The sequence below is a fragment of the Lasioglossum baleicum genome, chromosome 6 (genome assembly GCF_051020765.1).
Source record: "Lasioglossum baleicum chromosome 6, iyLasBale1, whole genome shotgun sequence".
In the NCBI taxonomy this organism is placed as follows: Eukaryota; Metazoa; Arthropoda; class Insecta; order Hymenoptera; family Halictidae; genus Lasioglossum; species Lasioglossum baleicum.
This window is the reverse complement of record NC_134934.1, coordinates 17657508-17673968: the sequence shown is the minus strand read 5'-3', so window position 1 is coordinate 17673968 and position 16461 is coordinate 17657508. Positions and strand designations below refer to the sequence as shown.

The 16461-nt window shown below is 33.3% G+C and overlaps 2 protein-coding genes across 2 annotated transcripts; one reads left to right on the top strand and one right to left on the bottom strand.

Annotated features, from left to right (window-relative positions):
• Positions 1-479: 479 nt before the first annotated feature.
• On the bottom strand, positions 480-5865 carry Shv (DnaJ heat shock protein family member shriveled). Its single transcript, XM_076424680.1, has 4 exons — positions 5705-5865; positions 4973-5366; positions 3675-4230; positions 480-3160 (listed from the first exon to the last, which is right to left on the bottom strand). Exons 1-4 carry the CDS (start codon positions 5797-5799, stop codon positions 3096-3098), a joined length of 1110 nt encoding a protein of 369 aa, XP_076280795.1. The 5' UTR covers positions 5800-5865; the 3' UTR covers positions 480-3095.
• Positions 5866-6515: 650 nt separating this feature from the next.
• Positions 6516-16152, top strand: Als2 (Amyotrophic lateral sclerosis 2). The gene is made up of 14 exons (XM_076424674.1): positions 6516-7693; positions 8539-9867; positions 10487-11053; positions 11141-11510; positions 11599-11800; positions 12226-12406; positions 12483-12649; positions 12837-12946; positions 13582-13793; positions 13861-14415; positions 14653-14829; positions 14908-15076; positions 15142-15324; positions 15390-16152. The coding sequence occupies exons 1-14, from the start codon at positions 7323-7325 to the stop codon at positions 15435-15437; spliced, it is 4641 nt and encodes a 1546-aa protein (XP_076280789.1). The 5' UTR covers positions 6516-7322; the 3' UTR covers positions 15438-16152.
• The last annotated feature ends 309 nt before the right edge of the window (positions 16153-16461 follow it).

Sequence of the window (16461 nt, the reverse complement as noted above, 5' to 3'; positions counted from 1 at the left end):
GCGTGTTACATGCTCGAGGTAAACCAACGTCAGTATTTTAGTTGATGGAGATCGCACATTGCCTATTTTACATCTCTGCAAGATGGCGATAATTTTGAACAGTTTTTCCTGTATAATAAAAAAAAGGCCTCTTATACAAGCTGTACGAGAACATACAGAAATGCAATGACAAATGTGATGTTAGAACAATTGCGATTTAGTAATTTCGAGAAAAATTCTGTAGCATACTTATTATATAAGTATATACGTGTAGTATCTTTTTTCTACTTTTAAAAACTGTAAACTGTAAAGTAATCGCGAATCTGAAACTTCGCTGTTAATATCTCGTTTCCCATCGATCTATATAATATTATTTTTGTAAAGTGTTATATACATAATATGGTTGAAACAGACCCTATTACTTTATAAATTGTGAACGATCGACTGATTTAAAATTTTTTAGATCTTGGAAGGATGACAGTAGTAGATCAGATAAGGGATTTAGAAGAATTGAAAAATCGATTTTTATTTGTATTGCATTTTTAAACAGTGTTATGCTTCAATAACAATCGGAAATGATTTGAACGAAATATATTGATGACGTTGATTTTAATTCTTACGTTTCAAATGAGCATTATAAATCAGGGCAAGCACTTAAAACGAGATGCTGCAGATTAATGTAGAACATATGGTTGTATACAAATTTTACTTTACGAACAGGCTCAGATATTGCCGTCTGTACAGTTATCAAAAACATCCATTTTCCAAAAATTAAATTCCATCACCTTTGGTTTTTCAGCGTTCACTCTCACATAAAGAGATTCCGCCTAAATGGATAATCACCTGTAGTCGAACACTCTATATGTATTATGTATACACATGTACAACGTATGCAGGGATGTCCACCTAACTTGGAACTCGAGTGTTGTATACAGTATGTCCTTTTCAACTGATAATGCAAGAATATCCTACACACACTTGATGAATGATTATTAGAAAAATTGTTTTGTATAAAGAGAGACACGCACATCACACATATTGTAAATAGTTCTTTGTACATAGCATTGCAAAGACAATTTCAAGTTCCACTTGGTTTCTTTAAACAAATTATTGGCTCAATGTAAGCTAAATTGACAAAGTTTTGTTCACAACATTTTTCCAAACTTTGCACACATATGCATGTATATTCCCATGCATTGGTATGGATATTTTTGATATGCAGAAAGTTTTAAGAAACGTTTCGCGCAAAAGTTACTCGGTTCCAGTGGCGCATCCAGGGCGGGAACCAGGGGGCCAAGTCCCCCAACAAGAAAAAATGTTTAGCTTCCAAAATTAAAATCACGCAGAACCTAGGGCTGGGTTCAACTCGCTCCCCCCCCCCCCCCCCCCAAGATTACATCCTGGGTGCGCCACTGCTCGGTTCAATAAGAATTATATGAACATATAGAAATTTATTTCACAATTTCATTAAAGGAAAGTTGATCTTGAAATTTCTGCTGTAATTTCATGTATAAAAAGATCATTTACAATTATTTTGTGTTCTGAATGATGTATGATATATACTTGTGTGTCCAGTGTCAAATAACATGCTGTATATAATAATCTTTTTATTTTACATTATAAAACTAATTAAATATAACGTTGGATTTGTTAAGTAAACGTAAAGAAAGTTTGGACTGGGTCCAACATAAGCCTAATATTGCCTAAATTTTGAGATACTGATTTAGTTATTTGTTAATTAATAAATAATTATAATTCACAGAATTTCCTCATTCAGTATATGTCTACGTATGTATTTAATGTTCTTGCTGTGATAATGAAATAATGCTTATAGTATTTGTTTATATCATAGTATTAAAAAACCATTTACTTAAAAAATTTGCTATACATATATTATAACCTTCAGTAACTTATGTATAATTTCACACAGCAAAATTGCTGTATTGCAACTCTTTTCAATTTGACCAAAATTTTTCTCTTAAATTCATCGAAATAGAAATATATTCTTTTTTATGTTGCAGCATTAAATTAATGCCACTTTTCATGTACAAGATGTCTCAGATATTTACATGAATTCTAAGAAAATTTAAATTTAAAAAAATAGAGACTCAATGAGACAATGTCCAACCATCAGTTTTGAGTTAATAGTCAAATTAAATATTTATGCTCTAATAGTAATAACACAGAAAAGTATTAATATATTCTGTCATATATGTATGTATACTATATGTATGTCTGTATACTGTATGTATGTATGTCATATAGTGCTATACAAAAAAAAACAAAGGCAGTACGAAAATTTTGGAACATTTACTTTCAATTTGAATTAGTCTTATTTTGTTCGATTAACATCAGCGTTTAATTTTGAAATGATTTGTTTCGAAATTCATTCAATTCAATCAATTTTGAAAAATGGACAAATATAAATAAAGTAGAAATATGACCACTATATAAAACCTCTAATTTATATAAGTTCTGATTTGAATGAGTACAATTGAAAAGTTATTTCTAAAAGAACAGAATAGTTACAAGTGTGTTGTACTGAATGAAAAAAACTGTACCTAACGTCTTGTAAACAAAACATATACAGCAGTGTTACAGAAACACTTGTAAACTAAGAAAAATGTACAATTTAATGTAAACATTTTTTCAATAAAAATCTTAAATGCCAGTTAAATAACTAAATAGTACTATTTCTTGCAAACAATGGGATTATGTTTCACGGTTAATAAACCGTAATTTCGTAATCCACTGTTTAAATGCAAAATTTCTGTTTTTATAACACATTTATACATCACTCATACATGTTAAACATAAAATAACTTATTTTAAATTATGTTTTCACATATTGTTGACATTGGTATAAATTGTTGATAACAAAGTCGCCACTTTTGCATAATGAGACAGGAAGTATGTGTACTCAACGGTTACTGTGTTACGCTAGTTGCATACACCTTAACCAACCTAACGTTTGACTACCAATCCTGTTGGCACCACAATATTCAAAGGAAGCAAGAAACACCACCTGGTATAGAAACACACAATTTCAACACATGCACTTCAATTATATGCACAGTTTATAATGTCACTTTGTCTATACATTGTATTTAAAATTCTTAGATTCCCCTTATCCCGTTATAAATTCGATTTACTGAGTCTTGTTGGAATAAATTGTTTATTTCTGAAACAGAAATAAAATATCAATGTATCGTAACATTAAACAAAAAAGGCAACTTAAGTCGGTAGACTCTTTTCCAGGATTGCAAGGCTGCAGGATGGGCTTTCTCATTTCTCGATAATGCTAGGTCGCAATCGCCCTCAAAAGTCCTAATGTACGTTTACGAGGCGTACCTATCGCAGCTTTATGGAAATAAGTACATGCACAACTGTATGCTTCCGAATAATGGAAATTACGCTGCCGAGTAATGCCTCGTAACGCCTCGTAAACGCCCAGTAAGCGAAATGGTCGATTTTGGACAGCAGGCTGTGCCAGCAGAATACCAAAACAGTCCTAAATCGAGCAGATTCCGAGCACGGTCAGCTTCGAACGTCGATCTGCCGGCATACTACCCGCCATCTGCACGCATAGTACGATTGCAACCCCATCTTTGCATTATCGAGGTATGAGAAGGTGCATCCCATACCCTTCAAATCCAGGAAACGCGAGTCTACCCCCTTAAATCAATTAAACTTACCCTCTTTTTGTGTATTCGTGAATTCTGTTTCAGGGAATGCAACATCAAACGTAATGCATAAAGTACCATGTACATTGTTATTGTCGTAATTAGGCATTCCTTCTCCTTTCTTCCGAATACGAGCACCTGGTTTAGTAATCTTATCCCTCTGAATAGTCACTTTGTGACCATCCAAATGTTTCAGATCCATTTTAAATCCTACTAGAGCATCCTGCATAGATATAGTAACATTTGTGAAAAGGTCATCGCCAATCCTTTCGAATACTGGATGTGGCTGTGTTCGTATTTTCAATATCAAATTCCCAGGTTCTCCATCTACGTGGGGTTCCCCTTCTGCTGTAAACTTAATTTCTTGCCCATCCACCATACCAGGTTCTACTTCGACTTCAAGCAGCCGTTCCTCAGTGACAAATTTAACATTCGGACACTCGGAACATACATCTTGTTGTATCATGTGATATCTTCCATTTCCTAAATTACGAGTGACAAATTCTGGTCTACAATTACATTTTCTAGTTCCTTTAGCTGGCTTCATAACAGGCTTATTTCTAGTTATCTGAAAATGAATACATAATACTCAAGTTCTACCAGGTTCTGTGATAAATATAAATATATGAAGTAAGGGTACCAAGGAACTAGTGGAGGAATGAGAAGGAGACAGTCAGAGTCTGATGGCTAGAGTAAGATGTGGAAATATGGAAGAAGGGAACAAATATTGGAGAAGGAAGGAAGAAAGAATGTGCATGATATGCGAGAGATACCTGGGGAAACTAAAATGCCTGGCAGAGGACTGTGAAGGTATAGAGAGAATAAATATAAGTATTGAAAAATAGTAGACTGCCTTAGGAGCATCGAGAGAAAAAGGAAAGAAATAACCAAAAGGAGAGAGGGAGAGGCAATATTTGATGTAAGGTATTAAGATAGATTAGCATCTCTATTATAGATAATAAGTAGACCCCATGGATGTTTATGCAATTTTCAATTTTGGTAGACGAATTTTAAGAAAGTGGGATAAAATGGAATCTTATTTTCTGTGATAGCCTTTTTTTAGATCTCAAATAAATAAAAATCGTACTAAATTCTGTAGAAGTTTATACCCTAGCATTTTTTGGAGATTTTCAAAAGCCATAATTGTATAAAGATCCGTGGTATGGCATAGGATATGGATGGATGGGCGATATAAGGCAAACATTGTAAACAATGTCAAATTTCTTGGCTGCAAGGCCAAAATAAATAAGTATTACTACTACTACTCAAGTTCTATCAATTACTTTGATTATATGAATACTAAATCTTACCTCTATAAAACTTCCACTATATAACTCTTCTAAGGTAACCATTAAATCCATTAGAATATTAGAACCTTTTGGTACTTCTTGTTGTTGTTGTTGTTGTTGGAATTCCCCACCAAAATGAAAACCAAAATCTCCGAAGAAACTCGAGAAAAGATCAGGATTGTTTGTCATACCATCTCTTTTTAAACATTCCTCTCCACACCTATCATACATTTCTCTCTTCTCGTTATCAGAAAGAACTTCATAGGCTGCACCCAAGTCTTGGAACTTTTGTGAAGCAGTTGGATCATCTTTGTTTTTATCAGGATGCAATTCTTTTGCCAGCTTTCTGTACGCCTTTTTTATTGCAAGTTGACTGGCAGTTTGCGGTATGCCTAAAATGGCATAAAAGTCCCTCCTGCAAACCACATAGCTTGTTGTATTCTTTACGATTATGTATAACAATAATAATTACGAATAATTAAAATTGCATGGAGTTTACAAAAGCAACGTACACGATTGTGATCAAACATTACGTAAATAGAACACAAAAATGATAAAAATATATTCCACTAAAGTACTTCAGTATATTTAGTGATTTTCAAATAGTTTACTTGCATTTGTTTTATTATTATATTGTTAGTCTGGCGAACAAATAGTTTACAAAATTGGAGGTTATAAATATTTTGCAACGTAAACATTTTCTAACGATGCAACAAACAAATTATAGAAAAACAATTAGACTGAAAAACTTACCCCGCTGTAGCTAAGATTACATATATTGTTAAATTTATGAACAAAGAGAAAATTAATTTGATCGCTGCCATCCTAGCAGACGTTACAACAAACATCGGTACCTTAGGTCGTGGGTGCTCCTGATTGGCTTACTGAATTTAATTCGCTCGCTTTTGATTGACGATAAAGTTTTCAGGTATATTTCTATGTAACAAAACGCGCGTACTGGCGCGTACGGCGTACAATGAATGAAAACTGATTTATCGGTGTGATACACAATCCTCTCTGATATTTACAAATTCTTATGTAAATTTATTTGTCCTTGACAGAAAAATATAAATAAAACGGGTTTTTATATGTATGTATTTGGTTCTTTCTTTGTTTATTTCCTTGTCTTAGTTTTTAGTTAAAAACAAATATTAATTACAACAAAGTTTGAGAGCTATATTAAACAAAATTGTTTAAAATAAGCAGTACCCAGACAGCACAGTCTGACCGAGCCTACCGCCGGACCCAGCTAGCAGAGCCCCTGACCTACAGGTTACGGGCAAACACAACGCTTGGAGCTGCATTGAGACCCAGACAGGCCGATTCAACCGGGCACCTGTGCACAAAATGGCGCGAATATCACCTGCAGGGGGCTCGAGCCCAGGGCCTGCCGGCCGGGCTGGGATTCAGCCTGTTTTTGAGAGGGCAGCACGGTATTACACTAATGTGGCCAATCTGTGCTTCGATTGAGCCCAACTTTTCTCGCGCATGCGCGACACAGGGCGGGTCGCATCAATGTGGCAGTACTGTGCAAATGCGTAGCAGTCTCCGTTTTTACCGACAAAAGTATAATAAGTTAATAAATAAGACCTTTGAGGGCGATTGCTGCCTAGATTGACCTTTATCTGGCGTTTTTGACTACTGAAAAAACCTGTGTTTGTATTATCACGCAATGAGAACGCGAAACCCGCACCCTTGCAATCTTGCAAATCGGCTGAATCTCAGCCCGGCCGGCAGGCCCTGGGCTCGAGCCCCCGGCAGGTGAAATTCGCGCCATTTTGTGCACAGGTGCCCGGCTGAAATCGAGCCGGTGTGCCGTCTGGGTAGTCAAGGAACTGTCCTTTAGAACTTCAATATGTGCAATCATACAACACATATGCACATACACACATATACTTACATGTGTATACAATGTCATATGTGCATAACAAGCCGCTATATACATATGTTCGCTTTACCACGCTTTATACTTTGTCGTGCTGAAAAATGAGTTAAAATGTAGATTACGGTGTGATAAGGTGGTAACAGCACGTAATTATGTTGCTTAATCAGTCTTCCCGTAATGATATACGTACTATATTTGCACGGATTGTGTATTACAAATACGCAAACTGTAAAATAATATAATAGTACACATATAGATATACATATATATATGTATCAACTGTCGAGCAACGGTACCAGGTGTCAGTTTACTGGTTCGGGATAGTTGACGTACAAATAATAAAGTCAGTCATTGGTTTAATCATGTCAATATGTAAATTCTATCCAGTACTGCTACAGAAAACTTTCTTAGAACAAATCCAGTCACAAATTACATGACAAAAACGTTGTTGGCTATAATTGTTACCTTATAAGATACTCATAGGTTATGAAAATAGTGTATCGAATATCTCACAAAATGCAGAAACATATGCACTTATGGAAAGGTGTCGATAAAGTATTATACAGTTTTAGTGACAAGCCTTGCGGCATTATTTCCAAATTGGTTACTATTAAAGATCATATTTTTGTAACAACTACCTCAAATAATTTATATCATGGAGAAGTATCATTTATGGAAAACGAACCTCCAATATTAGTTTTCGACAGTGCTCCATTCAATGCAGTTGACATTGCATCCAACTCGGAGCATTTATTTATTGTGGATACAAATGGACACGTTTTGAAAGTAAATCCTCAAGATATGAGTGTAATAGATACGATAATTCTAAAAGAAGAAGTCAGATGTTGTAGTCATGGGTACGATCATAATTTTTATTAACCCTTTGCACTCCTTTGTCGAGCGTGATTCGGCATCGGAGAAAGGAAAATTAATTTGGTTCTTCCTTTATTTATTTACGTAGTATTTTTTAGTGAAGGCAAATATAAGTTCCACAAATATGAATTATAACGAAGTTTGAGCGCTATATTTAATATAATTAGTAAACAAAATTGTTTAAAATAAGTAGCACAGTCAGGGAACTGTCCTTTGGAATAGATTTCAAATGAAACACTTAAGGGGGAGACTCGTTTTTCCAAGATTACAAGGGTGTGGGATGTGCCTTCTCATTTGTTGATAATATAAAGATGGGGTTTTTCGGTAGCCAAAAGTGCTAGATAAAAGATCAATCTATGAGACGTAATTTGCATTATTCGAAAGCATACAGCTGCGCATGTAGAATAATGCAAATTACGCCTTATAAACGTAACAATAGGACTTTTGAGGGGGATTGCGGACTAGATTAATCTTTTATCTAGCACTTTTGACTACTGAAAAATCCCATCTTTGCATCCTGCACCCTTACAATCCTGGAAACAAGTCTACCCCCTTAACTTAGATTTTTTATTTGACAATTATTGAAATTGTAAAAGTGTTTTCATGGAAATTTATTGAATATATTTTTTGACTCCAGTATATATTATAGTAAAAATCGCACAAAATATGAATAAATTTAATCTTATTATATAGGGAGTTGTTAATGACAAAATTTAAAAATAATTTGGAGTGCAAAGGGTTAACTATTAAAATTAATGTTGCAATTAATTCTGTATCTACAGTTCACATACTGAAATGATTATACCTAGAATTGTTAATGTTATTACAGATATAAACAAGAAAATGAAATTCTCAAAATAAAATCGATAGCTGTCAACGATCAAGCAGCATTGTTTGTAACAGAAGAAGGCCAACTTTGGGCTAGTGGCAATCAGTCACAAATAGACATCAACAGCACAGAGCCTAAAAAGGTGAAATTTTTCGAGGGTAGAACCATTTCCATTGTTTCGTGTGGTTTTAATTTTAATGTAGTCGCTGCAAGGAAAACATTGAAAAACATGAAAGATGATACCGATAGCGAAAGCGATTTAAAGGAAGACGTTTTCATTAATTCATGTCCTCAGTGTCTTAACACTATATTACTAACTCCTACAAGTGTAACATCATCGGATACTTGTCCAACCGGACACATTGCACCACAATTCAGCGAAGATCGCTCGACCATCTCGGCCAGCGCTTTATCAATTAATAGTAAAGACTATGATTCTACATCTCTTGCAGATGCTATTAAAGCAGAACAAATTTCTAAGCTAAGCGAAAACGAAGAACAATGTTTGAACAGTACTACGAACTCTGATAAAGAGGAAAAGAAAAATGTTATTTTTATAAATACAGAAGTTGCAAAACAGTTTCTAACTAAACAGTTATCTTGGGTTTCTTCTTACGGAAGTGTTAAAGAAGACATACCTTTGGAGAATATTGAAACACCGACGAGATTACTCAAACAAAATGTATCTAATGTAGCTAATATGGTGTATGAAGGTGTAAAAAATGTAGGTGATAAAGTAGTTACATTATCTAGACATATGAGTGGAAGTTCAGACATTAACGAATTAAAAAATGACAGTAGCGAACATTTAATAGAACAAGCAGAAGACTGTTTGGAACCTGCTAATACTAGCTTGACATTAAGTTTACGATGCGAAGAATTTCCATGGTCGTCGAGTAGTGGCACTTCAGAGCATGAATTATCCCAACAGGGATTGAATGAAAGGATTTCCACGTTAACACACGCCGGCAGTAACATTTTGTCGACTGAATTATGGACATGGGGTGACATTGAATTTGGACAATTGGGAACAGGAGATACTATTAATCGCTTGCGACCTGTTTTAGTGGCAAAACTTAGCAATATTGGACTCAGAAAAGTTACATGTGGTGCGTTTCATATTGTTGCCTTAACATTGGATGGTAGAGCCTTTGCTTGGGGAAGAAATAACTGTAAACAAGTGATGCTGGAGCCTAGTGCTTGTCAAAGTGCACCTCAATTGTTTTCCACCAATTTATCGGCAGCCGAGAGAGCTAAAGATATAGCAGCTGGCAGCTTCCACAGTTTGATCATGATGCATCATGGCTTATACTTTATTGGAAAGTCAAGGTAATTTGGTAATAGTAATTCAGTTGAAAACTATTATACATAAAACAGTTATTATTACACAGCGGATCTTTATGCAAATTACAAATGTTCTGCAATGATTGTGGGAAGTAGGACTAACATAAAAATTGATTTTACAGTAAAAGCAACATTACAACATTCTTGAATTTTTACTGTTTTATATTTCGTCTGACCAGTTTCTTCATAAATGCATAAACATCCACAGTCTAATTATTATATAACAATTTTAAGCAACATTATTTAAGATTTCTTTAGAAGCAACTTGACTCCCATTAATATTCGGACACTCTTAAAGAGGCGATAACATTTTTAATATTGGACCATACGATTTGAAATTTTTTGAAAAGTTAAAACAATTGGTTTACTACATGACGTGACCAAAATTTCCTTTCACAACATATAGTAAACTAACTGCTCTAACTTCTCAAAAAAGTTCAAATCGTATAGTCCAATATTAACAAAGTTATCGTTTTTCTGAGAGCATCTGAATGCTAATAGGAGTCACTGTATATACATAGATGAGATTCCAATTTAAATTTTGTCTAGTCTTAATCCGGCGCTGCTTCTACTTATTTATTCAAATTCATTATAATGATTTCAGTAAAATTGGAGACATGTTTCATCTTGATATTGAAATATGTAGCGACTGTAGTATAACTGAGATATTTGGTTCAGGAGAATATAGTTGCTGTTCTGTGATAAATGAAACTGAAAGAAACATCTCTCAAGACTTAATAGAGGATCAAACCTATTTGGAAGAGATACTGATTATCTATAAAAATTTAATCAAGCCATTGCAAAAGAAGGGAAGTGCTATGCAAGAATTGAATGTTTATGAAACGTTATGTAGATGTTATACAGAACTATTAAGTTTTAGTGTTTTACATATTATTAGTCTATGGAACTATTTCAATCATATTGGTGAAGCGTATGAAGTAGTAGTTGTTGCTAATGTTGAGGAATACATCACTGTATACAAATATTACTTAAATGCAATATGTGATGTTATCTCTCTAAATGGCTTTACGTGTATTGCAAAAATAATTGACGTGCCACGAATAGTAACAAATTTATTTACTAATAAATTGAAAAGTAACGAAAAGAAGAAAATTGAAAATGAAATTGTTATCAGTCTGGCATTAAAGTATCCATTGCATAATCTAAATAGGTAAATGTAAATTTATAAATGTTAAACTACATACATGTACTTCTTTCTTCGTGTATTAATAAATATATATATCATATATTTATACAGATATAAAAACATGGTTCATAATTTGATGATGTGTAACGATACAAGAATGGGCGTAGAACGATTTCAAGATGCTCTCATAAAATGGGAACAGATATGCGAGGAACAAGAGAAACAACAAAAAGAAGCTGAAGCAACAAAGTTGTTTTGGAATAGTTCCGGCAAATTGGGAGAAGCTTTAAGATCTCCTAATAGGAGACTTATAAGGGAATCAAGAACATATCCCCTAGCAATGTCTAATTCTGGATATTTTTCTACTCATTGGTTTGCATTGTTGACTGACATATTTATTCATGTTACTGGAACGACTCATACAATTTATCCACTTAAAACCTTGTGGGTGTCGATTTTAGCGGATTCTGAAGTACTACAAGTAAGCTAAACTACATTTCAGGGGGTTTGAATTCAGATTGCATTAATTGGTTGCTTATAGTATAATTTCTTATATGTTTATCTTTCAGAATGCTATATTAATAAAATCTCCGGAAGACACATTTGTGTTGTATACTGAAACACCTGCTGAGCGTAACGAATGGCTACATACTTTGCGATATGCTATCAAATGTAATCTACAAAAGGTTATTGGCCATGACCCACCAATAACACGCTCTGGCTCTTATGTTTTTATAAAGCACAGTCAATATAAACAAGCAAAATATACTGGTTCGTACGTTATCTGTGAAAGATTTTATAATACATTTTATTCATTATATTTTTAGACTTTGATATACTTATAATCCATATTGTAAAATCTTAGAGAGAAATGATGAGTTGAGCATCATTTTAATTCTTAAAGTTATAAAATAACAGACAAGAAGTTATAAAACTTATACATGTCAATTGAGACATGGTACATGATCTTAAAAAGAACTTTTTAATGTAACTACATATTTTTTTTAGATCATTTGTGGTGTTTATGAATACATCCGTGAAAATGTAAAAACAGTGTATTCTCTATCTGTATTTTCGTCCTTCTTTTTTACAAGAATTTACTTTTTTGAATGACATAATCAATTATCTACGCATATACACAAAAAGGTGCATTCCTTTGCTGTTGAAATAAAAATATTATATATATTTATGTATAGGACGTTGGCTACTTGGTAAACCACATGGTTTTGGAAAATTAGAGTGGAATGATGGTCGTACTTATACAGGACAGTTTCATAAAGGTGTTTTTCATGGAACTGGAAAAATGGTAACTCCATCGCATGGCACATATGAAGGACAATGGAAAGATGGTCAACAAACTGGATATGGGACCTTAAAGTCGGTTTATTAAATAAATAATAATATAATTCTGACATAATATATTTTAGACAGTAATGGACATAATATATTTTAGGTATAGTAATGGAGACTTTTATGAAGGATATTTCAAAGATGGAGTACCGCATGGTCATGGTATTAAAAAGGAAGGTTACTTCATGGCATGTGTAGCATCCGTTTACATTGGAGAATGGGACAACGGTGTCAAGCAAGGCTACGGAATTATGGATGACATTATAACAGGTATATATATACGGTTATTGTAAATAGAATTTCAAGTATACCAAAATTTTAGAGTGTTTTTAGAGTCTTTATAATTATATGTTTAACACAAAATTCGTAATTAGCCTGCAATAAATTAGCCTCACACTCTCTGTGTGTAAGCATTTCGTTAATCATCGATTCATTAAATAATGCAATGTTATTATAGGTGAAAAATATTTGGGATCTTGGAATAATGATATGAAACATGGTCCTGGCTTAATTGTAACTTTAGATGGTATTTATTATGAAGGAGTTTTTACACAGGACGTTTTAACGGTAGAATTCTTAAAGATTAAACATTTCTCGAATATACATATACTCAGATAGCACGCCAGCTTGATTTTGGCCGGGTCCCTGGGCGCACCGGTGCGCGCATGCCACCTGCAGAGGCTCGAGCCCAGGGCCTGCAGACCAGGCCGGTATTCTGCCCATTTGCAAGATTGTAAGGGTGCGGGATTCGCGTTCTCATTTCGTGATAATACAAACACGGGGTTTTTCAGTAGTCAAAAACGCCAGATAAAAGATCAATCTAGGCAGCAATCGCCCTCAAATGTCTTATCTTTTTACTTTAACGACTTCTGCCACATTCATGCGACCCGCCTTGTGTTCTGTATACTGGCATCGGCCTGATTGGCCACATTAGTGTGACCGTGCTGCCCTCTCGAAAACAGGCTGAATCCCGGCGCGGCCTGCAGGCCCTGGGCTCGAGTTTCTGCAGGTGATATGCGGCGCATTGGTGCGCACAGGGGCCCGTCCAAAATCGAGCTGTCTGGGCCTCGAGCAGCTCCAAGCGTTGTGTTTGCCCGTAATCTGCAGGCCAGGGACTCTGCAGGCTGTGCCAGGCTGTGCTGACTGGGTATAACAGTATAAATTTGTAGAAACATTAAAGCAAATATACCACTTAATTGAAGGGTCATGGAGTCATGGTATTTGAAGATGGTACTCACTATGAAGGTGAATTTAAATCAGCTGGTATATTTTGCGGCAAAGGTACATTAACCTTTCGAACTGGTGAGCGATTGGAAGGCAATATCAATGGAGCATGGAATGAGAGTGTAAAGGTTGTTGCAACATTACATTTGAAAGAAAATATGGAAAATGTAAAAACCAATTCAAAACCAATGTACGTGATTTATAGGGCAACGAGTGTTTGTATTTATATGCAAATGATTTGTATTACTTTGTTATAGATCATTTGGGAAGTTATGCGTACCACCAGATCAAAAATGGAAGGTCATATTCAAACAATGTTATCAACAACTTGGTATAGTTGAAGCAGATTCTAAATCTACAAATATGACGGACAAATGTGCCCAAGCGCAACGTGCGTGGCAAAATGTTGCTAGTATAATGACTAAATCCCGCCAGAAAACACCAAAGAAAAAGAATATCTCGATAACTGTATCGACTACCAACGAAATGAATAACCAAACTACTGACGAGTTAGATAAAATTCCCAGTTCCGGAGAGAAATTAACTTATGAAAATTATAAAGATATTCATGCATATTTGATGAAAGCTTTTGAATGTCAACATCATCCATTGGGTGCCCTTTTAACAGATATTTCTACTGTATACACAGCTACGTATGGTGGTGTAAGAGTTCATCCTCTATTGCTCGATCATGCTATATCTGAACTTCACAGCATTACATCAAGAATATATGAAATAATTACTTTACTATTCCCAATATTACCACCTGATGGAACAGACGTTTCACTGGAATCAGAAAATGGAAAAGAAGGGTATGCTGGTTTTACATAATTACTATAGTTTACGTATTTTTTGTATTTATAGATACTATAAGTAATTGCACAAACTGTAGTCAAATAAACACCTTAGTAAAATTTCAATAATCTAATGTAGGAAATGATCTACGATTTGCTTTTTTACGGAATATAGTTTAATTAGACATATAATTAACTAATTACAATAGTCTAACTAAAAGCTATAAATTGCATAGTTTTTCATTACTTTATTAGGCTGGTTATAAATACTATTGCTATAATGCATCCAATAATATTACCTCGCATGCACTATGTACTTTTTGTACTGTATGCTCTACATAACACGGAAGAAGACGAAGCCTATTGGAAAAGACTAATAAAATGGAACAAACAACCGGATATAACATTAATGGCTTTCCTAGATATTGATCAGTAAGCACTTATATAATTGTTCGTATTGAAAAATATAATTAATTAGTTTTAAATATGAAGTGACATATGAAATTATAGGAAATTTTGGAAGAGCGGAAATTTAATAAATATCTCCGAAAATAGATTACAGTATCAAACCAAATCATATTTCAATGAAGCAATAGAAACTTTGCAACAACTGAAAACTACATTTTCTCCATTAGAGAAGTTACTAATCGTAAAAAATACGTTTGAACAAATGACACAAGTAAGTATATTTGTAATTATATATATCATATTATTTAAGAAATTACTATACCCAGCTTCCATTAGATAGTACAAAGAGAATTGGGTTCTACATATCTATGGACGATGGACGAGCTACTTCCTGTTTTTTGTTATGTCGTTATACGGGCTAGTATATTAAAATTAGGCAGCGAGATTCAGTTTATAGAAGACTTTATGGAGCCTTCCTTGTGGAATGGCGAGCTTGGAATTATGTTTACCACACTTAAGGTGAGAGATAATTTTTCAGAAAATAATTTAAAAGCCAAGTGATCTCTAAATATTTTTCTTTCTAGGCAAGTTATTATCAAATATTGCAGGAAAAGATTAATGTAGGCGACTAAAAATGTAAACAATACAATATTATCGGAAAATAAATAAAAGAATGTGAACAAAAAATTCATTCTAATAATACAAAACAATATAAAATTCAACAAATCATAACGAAGTACCTCAGACATCTATGTTACTTAGGTAAAAACAATGTAATTTAAGAAAACTGTATGATATCATTTGAATGATTATTCATTTTTGTAAATAGTTAATGATACACTTATCGCATTATTTTAGAATGGCATAAATATACTGTAATATAAATTACAATAATTAATCTATTAATTTGGTTCCACTATTTTTATTGTATAGTAAACAGCTGTAGTACCTATGCGTTCTTTCGAATATGTATTACATACAAAGTAAGAATTTCCATAGTAATAATATTGTATATTCTGTTAAGTTTCATCAAGCATTCATATATAACATAAAAAATTCTACAAATTAATAGTAACCAAGTTGTTTTAGAGTAATTCTCAAGTATATGAAGAATGCCAAACCAAAAATAAAAAATACTTTATGAATTAATATAAAATATGTTATATATATGATTACTTAAGTGATCTACTGCCATAAATCATGGAATTTATGAAAACTACATTATAATATAATTTAATATTATTGAAGGCATGTGCAATTTATAATATCCTATTTATAATATCATTATGTAATATAACAATGTCACGACAATGTATGCAATACTTTATTAAAATATATTGTGTTGTTACTCCTATAATTATACTTCTAATTCTATTAAAAATTGTATAAAGATAACAACATTATAATGTTTTAAGTCTAAAAACTGATATCGAATTGACATAAAAAGATTTTTTTTGTATGATAATCAATATTTTGAATTTGCTAATAAATAAACATTCTTAATAAAATTAGTAATATCTTATAAAACATTGATACATTTAATGTTACTGAATAATAAATAATTGTATTATTATACATATATACATATGTCTAATTTGAAATGTATAGTTCACACATGCATATGTCAAATTGAATAAAATGTAAGTTACTTACATA